Source organism: Callithrix jacchus, chromosome 2 (genome assembly GCF_049354715.1).
Source record: "Callithrix jacchus isolate 240 chromosome 2, calJac240_pri, whole genome shotgun sequence".
NCBI classification, from domain to species: domain Eukaryota; kingdom Metazoa; phylum Chordata; class Mammalia; order Primates; family Cebidae; genus Callithrix; species Callithrix jacchus.
The window spans coordinates 53,960,672-53,978,675 of NC_133503.1; the positions used below are offsets into that span (position 1 = coordinate 53,960,672).

At 48.1% G+C, this 18,004-nt stretch overlaps 1 protein-coding gene across 12 annotated transcripts in view; it reads left to right on the forward strand.

The window, feature by feature from the left end:
* The window catches only part of LARP1 (La ribonucleoprotein 1, translational regulator), a 136,991-nt gene that overhangs the window by 66,615 nt on the left and 52,372 nt on the right, over positions 1 to 18,004 (forward strand). For 2 of the 12 annotated variants that reach the window (XM_035289248.3, XM_017969114.4), the window contains exon 1: positions 5,481 to 6,347. The exons of 2 other annotated variants lie outside the window; for them this stretch is intronic. In XM_035289248.3, coding sequence (XP_035145139.1) covers positions 5,912 to 6,347 — 436 coding nt within the window. In that variant the 5' untranslated portion in view covers positions 5,481 to 5,911. Of the gene's footprint in view, positions 1 to 4,697; positions 4,905 to 5,480; positions 6,348 to 6,773; positions 6,867 to 10,801; positions 10,921 to 18,004 lie in introns of those variants that run through there. 8 more of the 12 variants (XM_017969111.4, XM_078363601.1, XM_078363626.1 and 5 more) reach the window with 7 other exon arrangements.

Consider the following 18,004-nt stretch of genomic DNA (forward strand, 5'->3'; position numbering starts at 1 on the left):
AAACACAAGGCTCTTTGGAAAACCAAACTCAAAGAGGACTAAAACTAGTACATATTCAAGCATGTTAAATTTTCTTTCATAATAAGCACAGATAACTCGAGGAACCACTCCTCCTTCCTTTACCTATTCATCGCTCCCCCTCCAATAGAATAAAATTTCTTGTAAACTTTGTATTTTCTTCCTGCCTGTAAGCTAGATGGGCAGGCATGCTTCCTGTTTCATGGATGGAAAGCTCATGAGGCTGCCCAGTCATTCAGCAAAATCAGAGGTGGGACCCACTTATACAATTCTCCCAGCTCTCTAGTCTCTCATGCACCCTGCTTTGTCTCACTTTAGGAAGTTGTAGGCATGAGGAGCAAACAAGCATATAATTAACTACAAATAGGTATTTGTTTATGTTTTGTTGTTTTGTTTGTTTGTTTTTTGAGACGGAGTCCCGCTCTGTTGCCCAGGCTGCAGTGCAGTGGTTTGATATTGGCTCACTGCAACCTCTGCCTCCCAGGTTCAAGCGATTCTCCTGCCTCAGCCTCCTGAGTAGCTGGGATTATAGGTGCAAGCCACCACACCTGGCTAATTTTTGTATTTTTAGTAGAGACAGGGTTTCACCATGTTGGTCAGGCTGGTCTCGAACTCCTGGCCTCATGATCCACGGCCTCCCAAAGTGCTGGGATTACAGGTGTAAGCCACAATGCCCAGCCAATGTTTTGTTTTGTTTTGGAGACAGGGTCTTACTCTGTTGCCCAGGCTGGGGTACAGTGGCATAATCATGGCTCACTGCAGTCTCAACTTCCCAGGCTCAGGTAATCTTCCCACCTCAACCTCCCCAGTAGCTGGGACTACAGGTGTGTGCCCCCATGCCCAGATAATGTTTTGTATTTTTTTTGTAGAGATGGTGTTTCGTCATGTTGCCCAGACTTATCTTGAACTCCTGGGCTCAAGAGATTAACCTGCCTGGGCCTCCCAGAGTGTTGGGATTATAGGCGTGAACAACCATACCCAGCCTAAATAGGTATTTGGACCCACTTTATTAATTTGGTGGGCTTTATTTTTTTGAGACAAGGTCTGGTCTCACTTTGTTGCCCAGGTTAAGGTACAGTGATGCAGTCACAGTTCACTGCAGCTGCTACCTCTCAGGCTCAAGCAATCCTCCCACCTCAGCCTCCTGAGTAGCTGGGACTACAGGCATGTGCCACCCCGTATGGCTAATTTTATTTATTTATTGTTTAAAGACAGGGTCTCACTATGTTGCCCAGGTGGGTCTCAAATTCCTGGGCTCAAGCAGTTCTCCCACCTTGGACTCCCAAAGTGCTGGGATTACAGGTGTGAGCCACAACACCTGGCCTAGTGTTTAAAAACACGGTGTGTTTAAACTCTAGGCACAAGTTAGCCTGATCCTTGTCATTTTCTGCCTAAAGCATATTTTGTCTTACCTCTTTTTTTTTGGCTGCAGGTTAAATATTGCTCAATTATTTGGTTCCTCTAATTAGAGTTTACCCTTTAGAGAGATAGGATTTGACCTGTTTTGTATCTTACTGAGGCCTAAGTATTTGAGGGATTCTCCATAAATACTTATGGATATGACAATGGAGAGAAGAGAGGTAGACTGTACAGAGTGGTACAGTGGATAAGAACAAGACCTGGAGACATAGAACACTCTGAAAAATCCCACTCTGATAGTTAGCTGCTACCTGTGATGCTGAGTACCCCACCTTACTTTCTTTTCTGATTTTCAATTGCCTTCCTTTGTAATTTGAAGACAATAACCATTTCAGGACCTAGCCTGTAGTTCCTGGCACATAGTAGGGGCTCAGTAGACATTTAGATAAATAATTAGTACATATCCCACTGGACTGTTATGAGGATTAAATGAGATAATAAATGTCAAGTACTTGCCATAGAACCTAGTGTATACTAGTTACTCAATAAAAGTAGCTACTCCTGACTATTTGGTCATTACTAGTATAGTAGTCCCCTCTTATCTGTGGTTTTGCTACCTGACGTTTCAGTTACCTGTGGTCAACTGTGGTCAGAAAATATTACATACAATAAGATGTTTTGAGAGAGAAAGAGCATAAATTTTATTACGGTCTATTGTTATAATTGTTCTGTTTTATTATTTATTGTTGTTTATCTCTTGCTGTGCCTAATTTAGAAATTAAACTTTATTAAAGGCATGTATATATAGGAAAAACACAGTATAGAGAGAGTTTGGTATTGTTTGGGGTTTCAGGCATGCACTGGGGGGGGTCTTGTAATGTATCCCCCAGAAATAAGGGAGGATGACTGTATTTATGATTTTATTTAGAAATATATGTATATAGAATACCATAGTTGGTTAGGAATCAGAAAACCTAAATTCAAATCCCAATTTCATCATTTTTTAATTAATTTTATTTTTTAAATGGATGAGAGGTTTGTGTTGCCCAGGCTGGCCTGGAACACCTGACCTCGCCTCCTCATGTGCCAGGACAAGTGGCCTTTAGGGAGCCAAAACTTTTTTAAAAGTAGAGATAGGGTTTCACTGGGTTGTCCAGGCTGGTGCCTAACTCCTAGGTTCAAGTGATCCTCCTGCTTTGGCCTTTCAAACTGCTGGGGTTACAGGTGTGAATCACCATGCCTAGCCCCAGTTTCATTATTTTAATGTAAAAAAAGCTTCTGGATTTAGGTTAAAGAGATTCAGGTATGAGACCTGGCTCTGTCTGGCTCTGCTGTGTGACTTTGGATAAGGAACTTTTTTTTTTTTTTTGAGACGGAGTCTTGCTCTGTCACCCAGGCTGGAGTGCAGTGGGGTGATCTCAGATCACTGCAACTTCCACCTCTTGGGTTCAAGCGATTTTCCTGCCTCAGCCTCCTGAGTAGCTGGGATTATAGGTGTGCACCACCACGCCTGGCTAATATTGTATTTTTAGTAGAGACAGTGTTTTGCCATGTTGGCCAGGCTGGTCTCGAACCAGGTGATCCACCTGCCTCGGCCTTCCAAAGTGCTGGGATCATAGGGGTGAGCCACGGTGCCCAGAGTTTCTTGTCCACACAGTACTCTCATACCCTCGTAAGTTCTTGGGGGTGGGGGGATGGTACTTCTTTAATGCCAATTACAAAAAGAATGACCAACAATAGCAATTATGTCCCCTATTAAAGTTTACAGAGGGTCTAGAGTGAATAATCTCTTCAGGAAATATTTATCAATAAATTTTTAATGGCATGGGGGCTCACGCCTGTAATCCCAGCACTTTGGGAGGCCAAGCTGGGTGGATCACAAGGTCAGGAGTTCAAGACAAGCCTGACCGATATGGTGAAACCCCATCTCTACTACAAAATTTAGCTAGGCGTGGTGGCAGCGCCTGTAGTCCCAGATACTCTGGAGGCTGAGGCAGAAGAATTGATTGAACAAGGGAGGCCGAGGTTGCAGTGAGCTGAGATTGTGCAACTGCACTCCAGCCTGGGTGACAGAGTGAGACTCCATCTCAAAAAAAAAAAAAAAAAAAAATTAATAAAGCTGTGCATGGTGGCATGTGCTTATGGTCCTAGCTACTTTGGAGGCTGAGATGGGAGGATGGCTTGAGCCCGAGAGTTCGAGGCTGCAGTGAGTTGTGATCACACCTCTGCACTCCAGCCTTGGTGACAGACCTCACCTCTTCAAATAAATAAACAGTGCGTTCCAGTGGCAAGGTGAAATAATTTACCTTCTGATCAAGAGTACATGTAATGCACTTAGTAGATTCCTGCTTTAATTCATTGAGACCCGTTTAACATTACCTTCCTTGGTAGCTCTTTCGAAGTGCTGGCTCGTCTGTAGAATTTACACAGCACCTTGACTAACACTGTCTTACTTGACTCTTCACAGGAGCTCAGAGGGTAGAAGCAAGTCAGGCATTATTTATCCCCATTTTTCCAACAGGAGAGGGGGTCCAGGGAAGTGTGGCTAGCTGGCCAAGGCTTAGAGGCCGAATAACCCAAGAGTTGGAATTACCAGGCTATCCCGACCAGTACTTCTCCCGGATACTGGTTACAATCCTACAGCTTAGCCTTGCTGGCTGCGTCAGTTCCAAGAGGCTTTTCATTCAGTCTTCTAGATCCAAAAGGTTGTGTGCTCTAATTCTTGTTTTGGAGATGGCCAACATTCCAGGCTGTTATGTTATGTGAGCACGTGGGATCACAGCCAGTCAAAAGCCAGGACTTATCCAAGTGAAGTCATAAGCACCAAAGGGATCTTGCTAGACATGCGGATTTCTGGGTCCAGTCCCAGACAGAGCCTGATTCCTAATACTTTGGCTTTGGCGTTCAAAGAAATCTTCCCTTATCACCCAAACAAAAGTAGCCCATCTAGTCTGATTAGCACAGTAAATTCTGTCTTCATAGATACTAGACAAGAATTTGTTTATTGTCTCTTTCTCCACCTTAGCATAAATTCCATGAGGACAGGGACTTTATTAGCCTGGTTTAAAGCAAACCTGTTTCCTAGAACCCTGCAGCCCCCACAGTACGAGGTCAATATTTACTGAATCCAATGTACATTGAAGTTTGAAACCGCTGTCATATACTGCTCCTTCATTTTACAATAGGGAAACTGAGGCCCAAGAAGATGGAAGTCACCGTTGCAGGGATGGTAAGGGGCAGGGCCAGGATAAAATCTCTTTGGGCGTTCAACTCCGCCCAAAGCAATTCTTTAGAAAAACGACATCCACTTGAAAGAAAATACATTTCCTGCCCATAAATACTAGGTTTCGCAGCGGGGAGGAGGGCCTGGCCTGGGTGAGGGGTTTGGTAATTCCGTTCCCACTTCTCAGGCGCCCGCTGCCCGCAAAGGCTAAGGACTCGCCTTCCAGGCCCGGAGTCGAACCCATCTCCAGGTAGTGTCGAGGCCATGCCCGGCGGCGACGAGGCGCGGAGCACAGTTCACTGAGGTGCGGACGGTTCACCTAACTAAGGTCACCTAGGCGGAGACTGAAGGGGCCAGGCCCATTGGGTACAGGGGAGGGGGCGGTGTTGGCGCGTCCTCCGGGCGGATAAGGGTCCTCCCTTCGGCCTCCTGGAAGTCAGGAGTGATACTAATGGCTCCTTCCCCACTGAATCTGGCACTCAGCCTAAAAAGCGCGAGCAGGTCCGGCCGGCCGCGTGGCCCGGTCCCATGTGCTCCACCTGAGGCCGCCCTCACGCGCTGGCCCTTTAAGACACCTCCCCTCCTCACCCAGTCTTCTCTCCTATCCCCCTCAGCGCCCCCACCGGCAACTCCCGAATTGCATCAGGCACGTGCTCGCCCCCGTCGGGTCTGAGCGTTCCTACCCCCAGCCCGGGAGGTGCTCTGAAGAGTCGGCGGCGAGGGGCGGGGCGAGGGGCGGGACCGCAGGGCTGTGCGCGCGCGCTCCCGCCGCCTTCTGCCTGCCCGTCGCCCAGGGCCGGGCCGGCGGGCGCGCCCCCGCTGCTCCGTCCCCTCCCCTCGCCCGCCGCGTCGTGAGGCGCGCGCCCGCCCGCCGCCTGCCGCGGATCGCGTGGTCTGCTCTGCTCGCCGCGCCTCTCCCCCGTCCGTCCATATTGCTGCAGCCCCCGAGCCGGGAAGCCCGGGCCGCCCCGGGGGCGGGGGGGAGGGAGGGACGGGACTAGAAGCCTGCCCGGCTCGGGGTGGGGGCGTCTTGCGAGGAGCGGGCGGGGGGGGACGCACGCCGAGGAGGCCTGGACCGCAGAGTGGGGAGCCTTCCTCCCCCCCCGCCCCTCTAGTGGGCCTCGGATTTACAGCGGCTGCACCTAACTGGGAGGGGGCCGCGCCTCGCGTGAACCCCAACCCTTCTTCGCAGGGACTGGGGCCCAGCGCCCCTGAGGAAGGCGTCGCGGGCGCCCTACGAGCCAAGTTCGAGGCGGGGGAGGCAGCCTCGGGCGCGCCCGGCTTCTCGGGGGGGGGGGGGCGGGCGCGCAGATGGCCACTCAGGTGGAGCCGCTGCTGCCTGGGGGCGCCCCGCTCTTGCAGGCCGAAGAGCACGGGGGGCTGGTGAGGAAGAAGCCGCCGCCGGCGCCTGAGGGCAAGGGCGAGCCCGGGACAAACGACGTTCGCGGGGGGGAGCCGGACGGCGGCGCTCGGAGACCCCGGCCGCCTTGCGCCAAGCCGCACAAGGAGGGCACTGGGCAGCAGGAGCGCGAGAACCTGCGGCCTCTGCAGCCGCCGGGCGCCGAGGGCCCAGCCGTCAGCGACGGGGAGGAGGGCGGCGGCGAGCCAGGCGGTGGCGGAGGACCTGCCGGAGCCGCGGCCGCGGGGCGCCGGGACTTCGTGGAAGCCCCCCCTCCCAAGGTGAACCCGTGGACTAAGAACGCACTGCTGCCGGTCCTGACCACCGTGAACGGACAGTCCCCCCCAGGTGGGTCTCCCTCCTTTCCCTCCTGGGTCCGGGGCCTCTTCCGGGGACATGGGAGTCCCCTCCCCCAGCGCCTCCAGGGCCCCGGGGTCCGCTACCGGTCGTGGTGACTCGGGACTTTTGAAAATTGCCTCCTGGTTGATCCTGGTCGCCGCGCCCTCTCCCCACCGTACACTCGGAAACCTGCCCCTTCCCGAGGGCCAGGCCTCCGGGAGGCTACGGCCACCGCCTGGGCCGCAGCGGTTAGTGGGCAACGGCGTGGTCCGGGCCTACCTCGTCGGCGGAGAGTGGGCGCTGGTTTCAGTGAAAAGAGCCCCACCGCATGCTGGTAGAGGAGACAGCTTCTGGTTTGAACCTTCCTCGGGAAGCCCTTCTTCCCACCCCGCCCGGCGCTCCCCGTTTTGGTAGCGTTGCGAGCGTCCCCATGTTGTAAATGTTTAATGAGCATATGTCACGGGCAACCCAGTGCCCGGCGTGGAGTACTTGCCGGCCGCACGGATTCGGGGATTAAAAGTTAACAAGGTTTGTTCTCGGGGAGATGATATTGGGCGGTAGAATCTCCATTTGGAGATGGATTGAGGGGTCATTTACCGGGAGAATGGAGAGAAACCCGTCGTGTTACCGAATCCGGTGGTTTCCCTCCCCGATCCCGGGCACCTTCCGCCTTGAGAAGGAGCCTGAAGGCGAGTGTGCTGGGGGAGCCAGTTAGAAGGTTTGTTGGAAAATGAGGCGGGTGAGGGGCCTGCGGCGACAGGAGGGGCGTGTGGCGGCGGGGGAGGGAGTGTCCGGGTTGGGCGGGCGGGTGACAGTTGGGCGCCATGCGCTGCGCCGGCGTCCCACAGGCCGCTTGGTCTCGGCGTTCGGCGCGGGCCGCGTCGCTCGGGGTGGCAGGCGGGTGCGGGCCCGCGCCGCGGCCCGATTGTGCGTGTGCGCGGGTGTGTGCGCGTCCCCCCTTCCCAGCATTCCTCTGCAGCCGGGACAACGTGGTGCCTCCCCGCGCGGGGAGCGGCATGTGACTGCCGACCGGCGCTCCCCGAGTTCTCCCTCTCCTTCCTCTGCGTTTTGGTCCTTTTGGACCGTGACCCTTTCCGTGGGGAGGTGAGGGTGCAGGAAATCCCAGCAGAGCCATGCCAGCCTGGGGAAGAGAGGCGGTGCAGAATATGGAGTCTGCTCTGCTCTTGGCTTGCCTTTGCCGAGAATAGCTCGTCCGCTTGGTTGGGGGGCGCGCCCACTCTCCTGTCTCCGCCGGCGGATAGGGCGGGTCTCCATTCTTTGGTTTTGGGTCTGTTTGAGGTGGGTCGGTTTTAAAACTGTCTTGTAGTTAGAAGGATGGCCCTCTGGTCGTAGCCTTGGTGCTGTTAAAAAGCTCTTCTTCTGCTGTGTCTGGTTGAGGCTAACTAGTTTAAAGCATTCAAAAATAAAGGGGAAGCTTATGTCTACACAGTCAAAGTGGAATCACTCCTAGTCCTAGGGAAGCCAGAATAGCTAGTCCTGAAAACATCATGTTGCAATTTTTATTTCTTTTCAGGTTGCTTCATTTGGAGGAGGGGACATTTCGGGTTTACTAACAGTCCGTCAAACTGTTCTCTTCCTTCTCCCTCCTCCCCTTACCCCCTTGCTCTTCCAGAACCCTCTTATGCAAAGGACAGTGCTGAAACCTCCGTTGTCTTTCACGTCCCTCCTATCCACCCACAGAGTGAGGGAAAACAACTTTAAAACACTCTTTGGTCTTTCTCCCTTCTTTAAACTCAAAAGGGTATAATCATCCCCGGGAGAGAGCACTCCTCAGAAGTTTAAATGGGGCTACTCATTCTGGCTGCTGCTTGGCTAATGGTGAACCTGCCTTGTGGGTTTTCAATCAGCCATGACATCAGGTGGTATTGGGTGCCTGAGCTGGCATTTTGTGTAAGTCCAGGAGCCCTTGATAGTGTGCGTCACTGGGGTTACTGATCGTGGGAAGAAAACAGCTTGGCTGGCATCTTGCCTTTCCCCTGAGTGGAGAAGCTGATTGGCTTTAAGTGCCCAAAGCAAAATTCTTGAGTGGAAGTAGATTTGCTCTGTTCATGTTTTTTGTAATCTTAAGGCAAGAGAGCGTCTACTTGGTTTAGAACCTTTGGAATGGGTTTTGACAGCCTAACTCAGTTAATCAGTAGCTTCTCTCTCTAAGCCTGTTGTTAGGACTTGTGTGCATTTTGAGAGGGAATTCTATGATTGGGTTGTCAGTCTGCTAAGGCTAGATGGTGGCCCTTTCTCTGGAGCGTACATAGATCTCTGAAGTGCTTTTCCAGCTCTGGTATTATTTACAGCTTCGACATATTTAAATGTGACACTAGTGGAGTGGTTGTGTGGTCTTGGGAATTGTTGAGTTCTGTGATGCATATGTTTTTGGGAGTCTCTGTAATAAGTACCTCATAAGCAAACTACAAGCTTTCCAAAGCTTGCTGCAAATGCCTATTTTTAGCCCTCCTTTTGGCTCAGATGTTGGTGTTTTAGTTCTTTAAGGGACACTTGCAGTAAGTAGTAATAAAATACGTTTTGTGATATCTCTCCTTTCTTGTGGAGTTCTGTATTCTGGTTTAAACATCCAAGTCTTAGATTTGTAGTTTTAAATCTTGGGATTTGCATTTTGGCTTTTTGGATCTCCTTCTCTCCCTAGAGTATTTTTAAATGTTTAAATTCTTTTCCTTATTCTAGTCATACCCCTTCGAAGTATAAGATCCAAGATGTCTAAGTTAAGAGATGATATATGGTGAAGGTTCTGGGGTCACACTGGGTGGGTAACTCTACCACTTGTTAGCTGTGCCTCCTTGGGCAAGTTGTTTAACCATTCTATGCCTCACCTTCTTAATTTGTGCAATAGGTATTTATGATTTACCTGCCTCATGGAGGTATTACGAGCATTCATTGTTACGATATATGTATTTAGCCCGGTGCCTGGCAGGTGGTAGTTGTTACTGTGGGTCTTGGTGGGACTTCTCTCTGGGTCTCTGTTTTCCTCTACCTGTAACATGATGGGGTTGGTGAATGCAGACCTTTCCTTTTCTTGTGTTATATCAGTACTCCATGAACTGTATGGGATCTGTCTTCTTAAAACTTGACTTTTACTTATCTACAAGGCATGGGATGGATAAGTTAAAGGTTAGTGACTCTTAAAAATTGGCTATTTTTTGCTTTGAAATGTGGTGAGATGAATTTTTAAAAAATAAGTTTTAACTTTTTAATTTGCCTTTTGTAAAGATTCTCTTTTGGGGGAATTGCACATGTACTCTCAGGAATATGAGGAAAAGCCAGCCTAACTGAACTAAAAGTTTGCTGGTTGCTGGTGCATGTGTAGTGCCTTGAGACTTGAGTACAGATAATCCTTAATTTATGATTTTTTTGACTTTATGTTGATGGGAAAGTGATACACATTTAATGGAAACTATTTCAGGTACCCATACAACCATGGTTTTTCACTTTCAGTACAATATTTAATAAATTACACGAGACATTCAGCAGTTAAAGTTGGCTTTATGTTAAATGCTTTGGCAACTTGTAGGCTAAAGTGTTCTGAGTGCATTTAAGATATGCTAGGCTATGCTTTTTTTTTTTTTTTTGGAGACAGAGTCTTGCTCTATTGCCCAGGCTGGAATGCAGTGGTGTAATCTCAGCCCACTGAAACCTGTGCCTTGTGGGTTCAAGCGATTCTTCTTCTGCCTCAGCCTCTTGAGTAGTTGGGACTACAGGTGTGTGCTACCATGCCTGGCTAATTTTTGTATTTTTAGTAGAGATGGAGTTGCACCGTGTTAGCCAGGCTGGTCTTGAACTCCTGACCTCAGGCAAGCCGCCTGCCTTGGCCTCCCAAAGTGCTGGGATTACAGGTGTGAGCCACCATGCCCGGTGCTAGGCAAAGCGTTGATGTTCAGTAGGTTAGGTATATTAAATGCATTTTCAATTTAATTATATTTAGATTTTAATATTTTATTACTTTTTCCTTCTTTATTTTTTATTGAGACGGAGTTTCACTCTTTCGTCCAGGCTGGAGTGCAGTGGTGTTATCTCCGCTCCCTGCAACCTTTGTCTTCTGGTTTCAAGCCACTCTCCTGCCTCAGCCTCCTGAGTAGCTGGGATTATAGGTGCACGCCACCACGCCCGGCTGAGTTTTGTATTTTTAGTAGAGATGGGGTTTTACCATATTGGCCAGGCTGGTCTCGAACTCCTGATCTTGTGACCCGCCCGCCTCAGCTTCTCAAAGTGCTGGGATTACAGGAATGAGCCACCACACCCGGCCATGGTTATTTATTTTTTAGACAAGGTCTCACTTGGGTTACACAGACTGTAATGTAGTAAAACAGTCATGGCTTACTGCAGCCTCAAACCCCTAGACTCAAAGGATCCTCCCACCTTAGCTTCCCTAATAGCTGGGACTACAGGTGCACACCATCACACTGGCTAATTTTTTTCTGTATTTTTTGTAGAAATGGGGTTCTACTATGTTGCCCAGGTGGTTGCAAACTCCTGGGCTCAAGTGATCTGCTGGCCTTGGCCTCCTGAAGTGCTGGGATTACAGATGTGAGCCACCATGCCCGGCCTTACGGTATTTTCAGGATGTAACCCCATCTTAAGTTGTTAAGCGTCTGTATATCATTTCCACAAGTTCCCATCCACCCTAGCAGGGGTAATCAGTAGGTTTGTTTTGTATACACCTCTAAATTGATGTGTAGTAAGAAAATTATTGCTAAAGTTTGGAACAGGGTCTGAGACTTAAATGTTTGTTCTGAACATCGTTTTTTTCCTATGTCGCTTTGAAATGCAACAAACTGGCACAAAATTAAAAAGGATTATAATTCAGCAATCCTGTGGTGTTTCAGAGATCCTCTGTTGCACTGAACTGGGCCCATGTGAACCTCTCTGCTTTCCTCTATTTCCTGGGTGTGGGCCCTTCCCCAGATTGCCCTGGTTGTACTAACTGGGTGTCTGTGTGGATCTAGGGCATCACCATGACCTTGCGTGTCAGAGCTACTTCAGATCCTGGCCCCCTTCTTACCTACACAGAGTGGAGACTGGATGGGAGTAAGAAGTCTGGCCCTGGAATCATATGGTCTGTACTTTTGAGTCCTAGTCCCACTTCTGACTTGCTGTGCAATCTAGGTGAATTACTCAACCTCTCTGAGCCACCATTACCTCATCCTCAAAATGAGAATATTCATAGTAACTTTCAGAGGATTGTGAGAATTAAAGAAAATACAAAGCCTTTAGCATAGTGCCAGGCAAAGAGTAAGTACCTAATTTAAGTACTGCCTATTTAGTAATTGCTATTTAAATATTTGTGTAATAAATGATCACCATTATTAGGAGCTACTTCTGATCATGCTTATGACCAGCATTGTGGACACCAGCACACCCCTTGCTTTCTCTGTGCCTCTGTTTCTTCATCTGTAAAATCAATGTATTAGACTAGGTCCAAGTGTTTTAAAAGTTTTCCAGTATTGAAATTTTTTTCTAAAACGCCCTCCCCACAAAAGAAAGAAACCAAAGAAGAGCTTTATATTTGCATCATGATTAAGAATCCAAGCTCTCTGGAGGCTGAAGAAACTCTTCTGGCCTCAGGAACCTAAGCTGATAATGCCTTAGGGGTATATGATGGAACCAACCAGACATTATGTGCCTTACAGTGTCTGAAAGCACACAGCACCACCTGAAAATTGCCCCTCACCAAATAAAAACTGAATCTAAATCTAACAGAACCATAGATAGAGGAACAGACTAATTAGACATGAGGTAGGCAGTTACGCAGTTTCTAAATGTGAGAAATTCTACAAGACACACTATTTCCAATAAATAAATGGCATTTTTAAAAGGGAAGAACTGTTAAAGATGAAAAGAGTTGAGACATTGGTCATGCATTGTTGCAGATCTTATTTGGATCTTGATTCTTGGCCCCAAGTGTCCAAAGACATTTTGATAACAACTAAGGAAATTTGATTATTTTAAATTAAGAAATTATTTTGTCAATCCTGATAATGATAATGGTATTATGATTGTTTTTAACTGTGTAACTGGATATATTGCGCACCCCCAGCTAAGAACTGCTAGGTTAGTCTATTAAGTAAGACTTAAGGCTTTTGTTTTTATCATGCTCTTGATCTTAGCCAAAAGGCTAAGAAACAATATAGTGTGAATCACTTTCTCCTCTTCTAAGGAAAGGTCACAATTAGTACACCCTTTGAAGGGGAGAGTGGGAGGCAGCTTTCATGAGGAGCCTTCAGCTGGCCTGGCCTCCTTCCTTGTGGACAGGGAGTTTGCATTTCATACTAACTTGGGGAAGGTTTTTAGGAGGTGGTTTTTGGCCCTCTGGGAAGGTAGAGGGTAGTCACAAGCCTTCTTGAATTCTGAACCTCATGAGGGGTGGGGTCTTTCTGCTGACCAACCCACTGTCTGGAGTGAGACCTGAACTAGAGTAAGCAACCTAATAGTTGTTACTGAGCACCCATTCCCTTTTCTTTCTTTCTTTTTTTTTTTTTGAGTCATCAGGCTGGATTGCAGTGGTGCAATCTCGACTAACTGCAATCTCTGCCTCCTGGGTTCAAGCAATTCTTGTACCTCAGCCTCCAGAGTAGGTGGGATTACAGGCATGCGCCACCACACCCAGCTAATTTTTTGTATTTTTAAAGTAGAGACGGGTTTCACCATGTTGGCCAGGATGGTCTTTATTGCCTGACCTCATGATGTGCCCACCTCGGCCTCCCAAAGTGTTGGGATTACAGACGTGAGCCACTGTGCCCAGCAAACCCATTCCCTTTTCTGGGAGGTGGACAGGGTGGGAGGAGGAGGAGGAGGAGCCAGCCTGAAACCACAAGAACCTTAATTTTAAAATGGAGAGCTTGGCAGATGGGAGTGCCCCTGTTTGCAAAACCCAGGACAGCTCAAAGGGAGTAATTAAGGTGTTGGGGCCACTGGAGGTTCACAAGTGCCTCATTCCAGACTTATAAGCCTCCCTGACTGGTTCAGAATTATCTAAGGGAATGGCCAGGAGAGAGGATGACCTTACCTTGCCTCGAGTTCAAGAAGGAAGTAAGTTTTGATACCTCGCTAGTGAAAACATGGGAAACAGTACATCAGTGTGAAGGAGGAAGGTGATGGAATTTAAATTAGAACATGGGCAGGGTACTTCTCTCTGCTGTCACTTTGTGACCTTAGAGAGCTTGTCTAACCTCTGTTTTCCTTATTCACAGAATGGAGCTAATCTTGGTACTGAGGTTGTTCAGAGGATAAAATTGCTGTTGAATATGGGGTTGCTCAGTTCATGAATTTAAAAAGTCCTGCTGGGCGCCGTGGCTCAAGTCTGTAATCTTAGCACTTTGGGAGGCTGAGGCAGGTAGATCATGAGGTCAGGAGTTCAAGACCAGTCTGGCCAGCATGGTGAAACCTGTCTCTACTAAAAATACAAAATTAGCTGGGCGTGGTGGTGCATGCCTGTAATCCCAGCTACTCAGGAGGCTGAGGCAGGAGAATTGCTTGAACCCTGGAGGCTGAGGTTGCAGTGAGCTGAGATTGTGACACTGCACTCCAGCCTAGGTGACAGAGTGAGACTCTGTCTCAAAAAGAAAAAAAAAAAAGTCCTACACAGATGTAAGTTTTTTATTTCAGAAGATTGCATTCTAAAGCCAGATATATACAGTCTAGTAATTACTCTGTGGGTTTATCTGTGCTTTTCCTCAACTGAGTGGATAATCAGAAGCTGGCTGAATTTTCAAGAAGGGTTGTTGTGATAGTTACTAGGGGCAAGTGGCCAACTTCCCATGGCTAATAGCCTGGGATGTCTCCCTGAAGGATTTTCCCAGAATCAAGGACAGTCCTAGTGTGGCACCTTTTTTCCTTGGCTGAACCTTTATTAGACTGGCAAAGCCCTAGGTGTGGACAAGGGAGGAGTGTGGGTCTTCACTGATGAATTTTGTAAAGCCAGCCAGGTAAATCTGTCATATACGGCACAGGACTTCTCCATTTCAGTTTGATGTACTGTTAGTAAACCTAGATGATTCTTCCATAAGAAGCCTTGTTTACAGGCCACTTTATAATTACCCTCCAAACTAGTGGTAACCACCTTACTCTCAAGACATACATTCCAGCCACTCAGAGTAGCCCTTTCTCTTGGCCTTAGAACGGAGTTGCAAGCTTCTCAGAGGAACTTAAGTGCCACAATAGCCAGAAGCCATCTAGATAAATGGTCTGATAGAGATAGGTCTCTTTATGGTTTTTGCTCTGCTTTTCACTTACACTAATTTATTTAGAATCCTGATAATTCAGAGATAAGTATTAGTGGTATAAGTCACCATTTACTGAGTGTCTCACCTCTTCTCACCAAGTGATCTGCTGAGCAGATGCTTTTTTTTTCTGAGATGGAATTTTGCTCTTGTTGCCCAGGCTGGAGTGCAGTGGTGTGATCTCAGCTCACTGCAGCCTCCACCTCCTGGGTTCAAGCAGTTCTTCTGCCTCAGCCTCCCAAGTAGCTGGGATTATAGGCATGCGCCACCACACCTGGCTAATTTTTAATATTTTTAGTAGAGGCGGGGTTTCTCCATGTTGGTCAAGCTGATCTCAAACTCCCAACCTCAGGCAGTCCACCTAACTCGGCCTCCCAAGTGCTGGGATTGTACGCATGACCCACCATGCCTGGCCCAGCAGATGCTCTTTTTATCCCCACTTCACAGATGAGGAAGGTGAGACTCAGGAGACATTAAGCAATTCTGTCCTTCTAATTGCTCAGACTAAAGACCTTAAGATCATCCTTGCCACTTCTGTTTTTTTCTGGCTGGTTGCAGTCGCTCACCCCTGTAATCCTAGCATTCTGGGAGACCAAGATGGTAGGGTCATGTGAGCCCAGGAGTTCAAGGCTTCAGTGAGCTGTGATTGTGCCACTGCACTCCAGCCTGGGTGACTGAGACCCTGTCTCTAAAAAACAAATATCTTTTGGTGACCCTACATATAAGGTACTAGTACATCCTTTGACTCTTAAAAACTATGTCCTGGCAGGACACAGTGCCTCATGCCCCATAACCCCAGCACTTTGGGTGAGAGCTCGAGGTGGGTGGACCGCTTGAGCCAAAAGTTTGAGACCAGTCTGGGTGACATAGGGAAACCCCATCTCTAAAAAACTACAAAAATTAGCTGGGTGTGGTGGTGCATGCCTGTAATCCCAGGTACTGGGGAGGCTGAGGTGGGAGGATCACTTGAGCCTTGGGAGTTCAGTGAAGGATGAGTGTGTCACTGCATTCCAGCCCGGGCAACAGAGCAAGACTGTCTCAAAAAGGAAAAGCTGTGTCCAGGTTGGGTGTGGTAGCTCACATGATCCTCTACAGAAATAAAATTAGCTAGGTGTGGTGCTGCACTCTTATGTGGTCTCAGCTACTCCAGAGGCTGAGGTGGAAGGATTGCTTGAGTCCAGGAGGTCGAGGCTATATTGAGCCTGATTGTACTACTGCACTCCAGCCTAGGCACCACAGTGAGACCCTGTCTCAGAAAAAAAAAAAACAAACTGGCCAGGTGTGGTGGCTCACACCTATAATCCCATCTGCTTGGGAAGCTGAGGCACAAGAATTGCTTGAACCTGGGAGGCAGAGGTTGCAGTGAACTGACATCACACCACTGCCCTCCGGCCTGGGCAACAGAGCTATCTCTAAACAAAGGAAAAAAACAAAAGAAGAAAGCTATGTCTAAAACTAAATGCTTTTACCACCTCATCTCTTGCTGGCCTGAACCACACATCATCATTTCTCATGTAAATTTTTGCAGCAGCCACTTAACTGGTCTCCTATCACTCCTACTTAAAGTCCTCTGGTAGCTTCTCAGTAGAGGAAAATCCAGAGTTCTTAGAGTGTTCTCTGAGACTGTACTTGATCTGGTCCCCCTCCATCTAACCTCTGACCTCATCTTTCACCACTTGCCCCTTCACTCATTCCCTTCTAACATCAGTTCTCACTTTTCCTGAAACATGTCATGTACTCTGCCTCTGGTTTTTTTGTTCTGTAATGCTCTTACTGCAGATCACTGTGGTGGAAATGCCTTCCAAGACCACACTATATAGACCAGCAAGCCCTGCCCTCGGATTCCTTATTTCCATCCCTCTTACCATGCTTCATTTTTCTTTCTAGCTTCCCCTACCCCCGCTGTGGTGGGGTCTGAGTCTGTTACCCAGCCTAGAGTGCAGTAGTGCAATCACAGCTCACTGCAAACTCAGCCTCCAGGCTCAAGCGATCCTCCTACTTCAGCCTCCAGATTAGTAGCTAAGACTACAGGCATATATATCACCACGCCTGGCCAATTTTTAAATATTTTATAGAAATAGGGTCTCACTGTGTTGCCAAAGCTGATCTTAAACTCCTAGGATCAAGGAGTTCTTCCACCTCGATTTCCCAAAGTGCCAGGATTACAAACATGAGCCACAGCACCTGGCCATTTTTCTTCTTAGCTCTTATCACCACTCAGTCAGGGACTTTGATACTTGATTCCTTTTGTATTCCCAGCACCTGCAGCAGTGCCTGACACACTAGTAGGCAGCTTGGTGAACATTTTGTGAAAGAATGAGTGAATTGCCTATTTTTAAACGCATTCATTCATTACATTTTGAGTGCTTACCATGTGTCAGGCATAGGGGATACTGCAGTACATAATAAAAAGTCTCTGCAAGAAACACATGCACTCAAAATTCAGTATAGAATATGCTGTGTAGGGAATCCCAAAGCGTGGAATTCTTTGGCAGTGTAGTAGGGGCACCCAATTCAGTATAGGTAGGGAAGTCTTCCTAGAGGAAGGGATGGCTAAGCTGAAATGGGAAGGATGAGTAGCAGTCACCTGAGAAGAGGCCTAGAAAGAGACTCATTTTTGGTTGAGAGAAGGCTCTGGTGTTCAGGGAACTTGAGTTCCTTGTGGTTGTAGTGTGGATGACTAGAAAGTAAGGTAAGCAGTCCTGCCTTGTAATGAGTGCTGAATTCTGATTTTAGCTGAGAGGAGTGGAGAGCTATTGAATATTTTATGTGAGGGAGTACCATAGTCAGATTTTCCTTTTGAAAGATGACTCTGGCCATGTAGCCGAACCTCTTAGGTTAAGAGTAGATAATTTAGGGTTTCCCATCTGATCCTTTAGGGCAAGGTTTCCAGATTACAAAATGGAGCAAATTTCCAAGTCATTCCTGAAACGTGGATCTGGGGCAATTAATAACTGTTATCATTTAGGGGTAGAGAGTGGCCAGGGTTTATGGGATATCTCAGACCCTTCCAAAGGCTGCATTATCCAGAATGCATCTCAGTTGCTGGAAGAAACACAATTGCTGATGAACTGATTGAGCTCATGCTTGCCTGCCTGCCTGCCCCTGCTGCAGCTGGCTGGGGGGAAGAAGAGGCCTGAAAGTTGTAGAAGGGGCGGTGAAACAGGCTTCCAGGTGACTATCGCCCCCTTCTGGGGATATCCACATGGCTAGGCTTCTCACCATTAGCTGTGTTGTTTTTTGTTGTTGTTGTTTTTTAAGATGGGGTTTCACCATGAAGGCCAGGCTGGTCTTGAACTCCTGACCTCAGGTGATCCACCCACCTTGGCCTCCCAAAGTGCTAGGATTACGGGCGTTAGCCACCGCGCCCAGCCACCATTAGCTGGTTTTACACCTATGCTGAGAACAGTGGGTTTG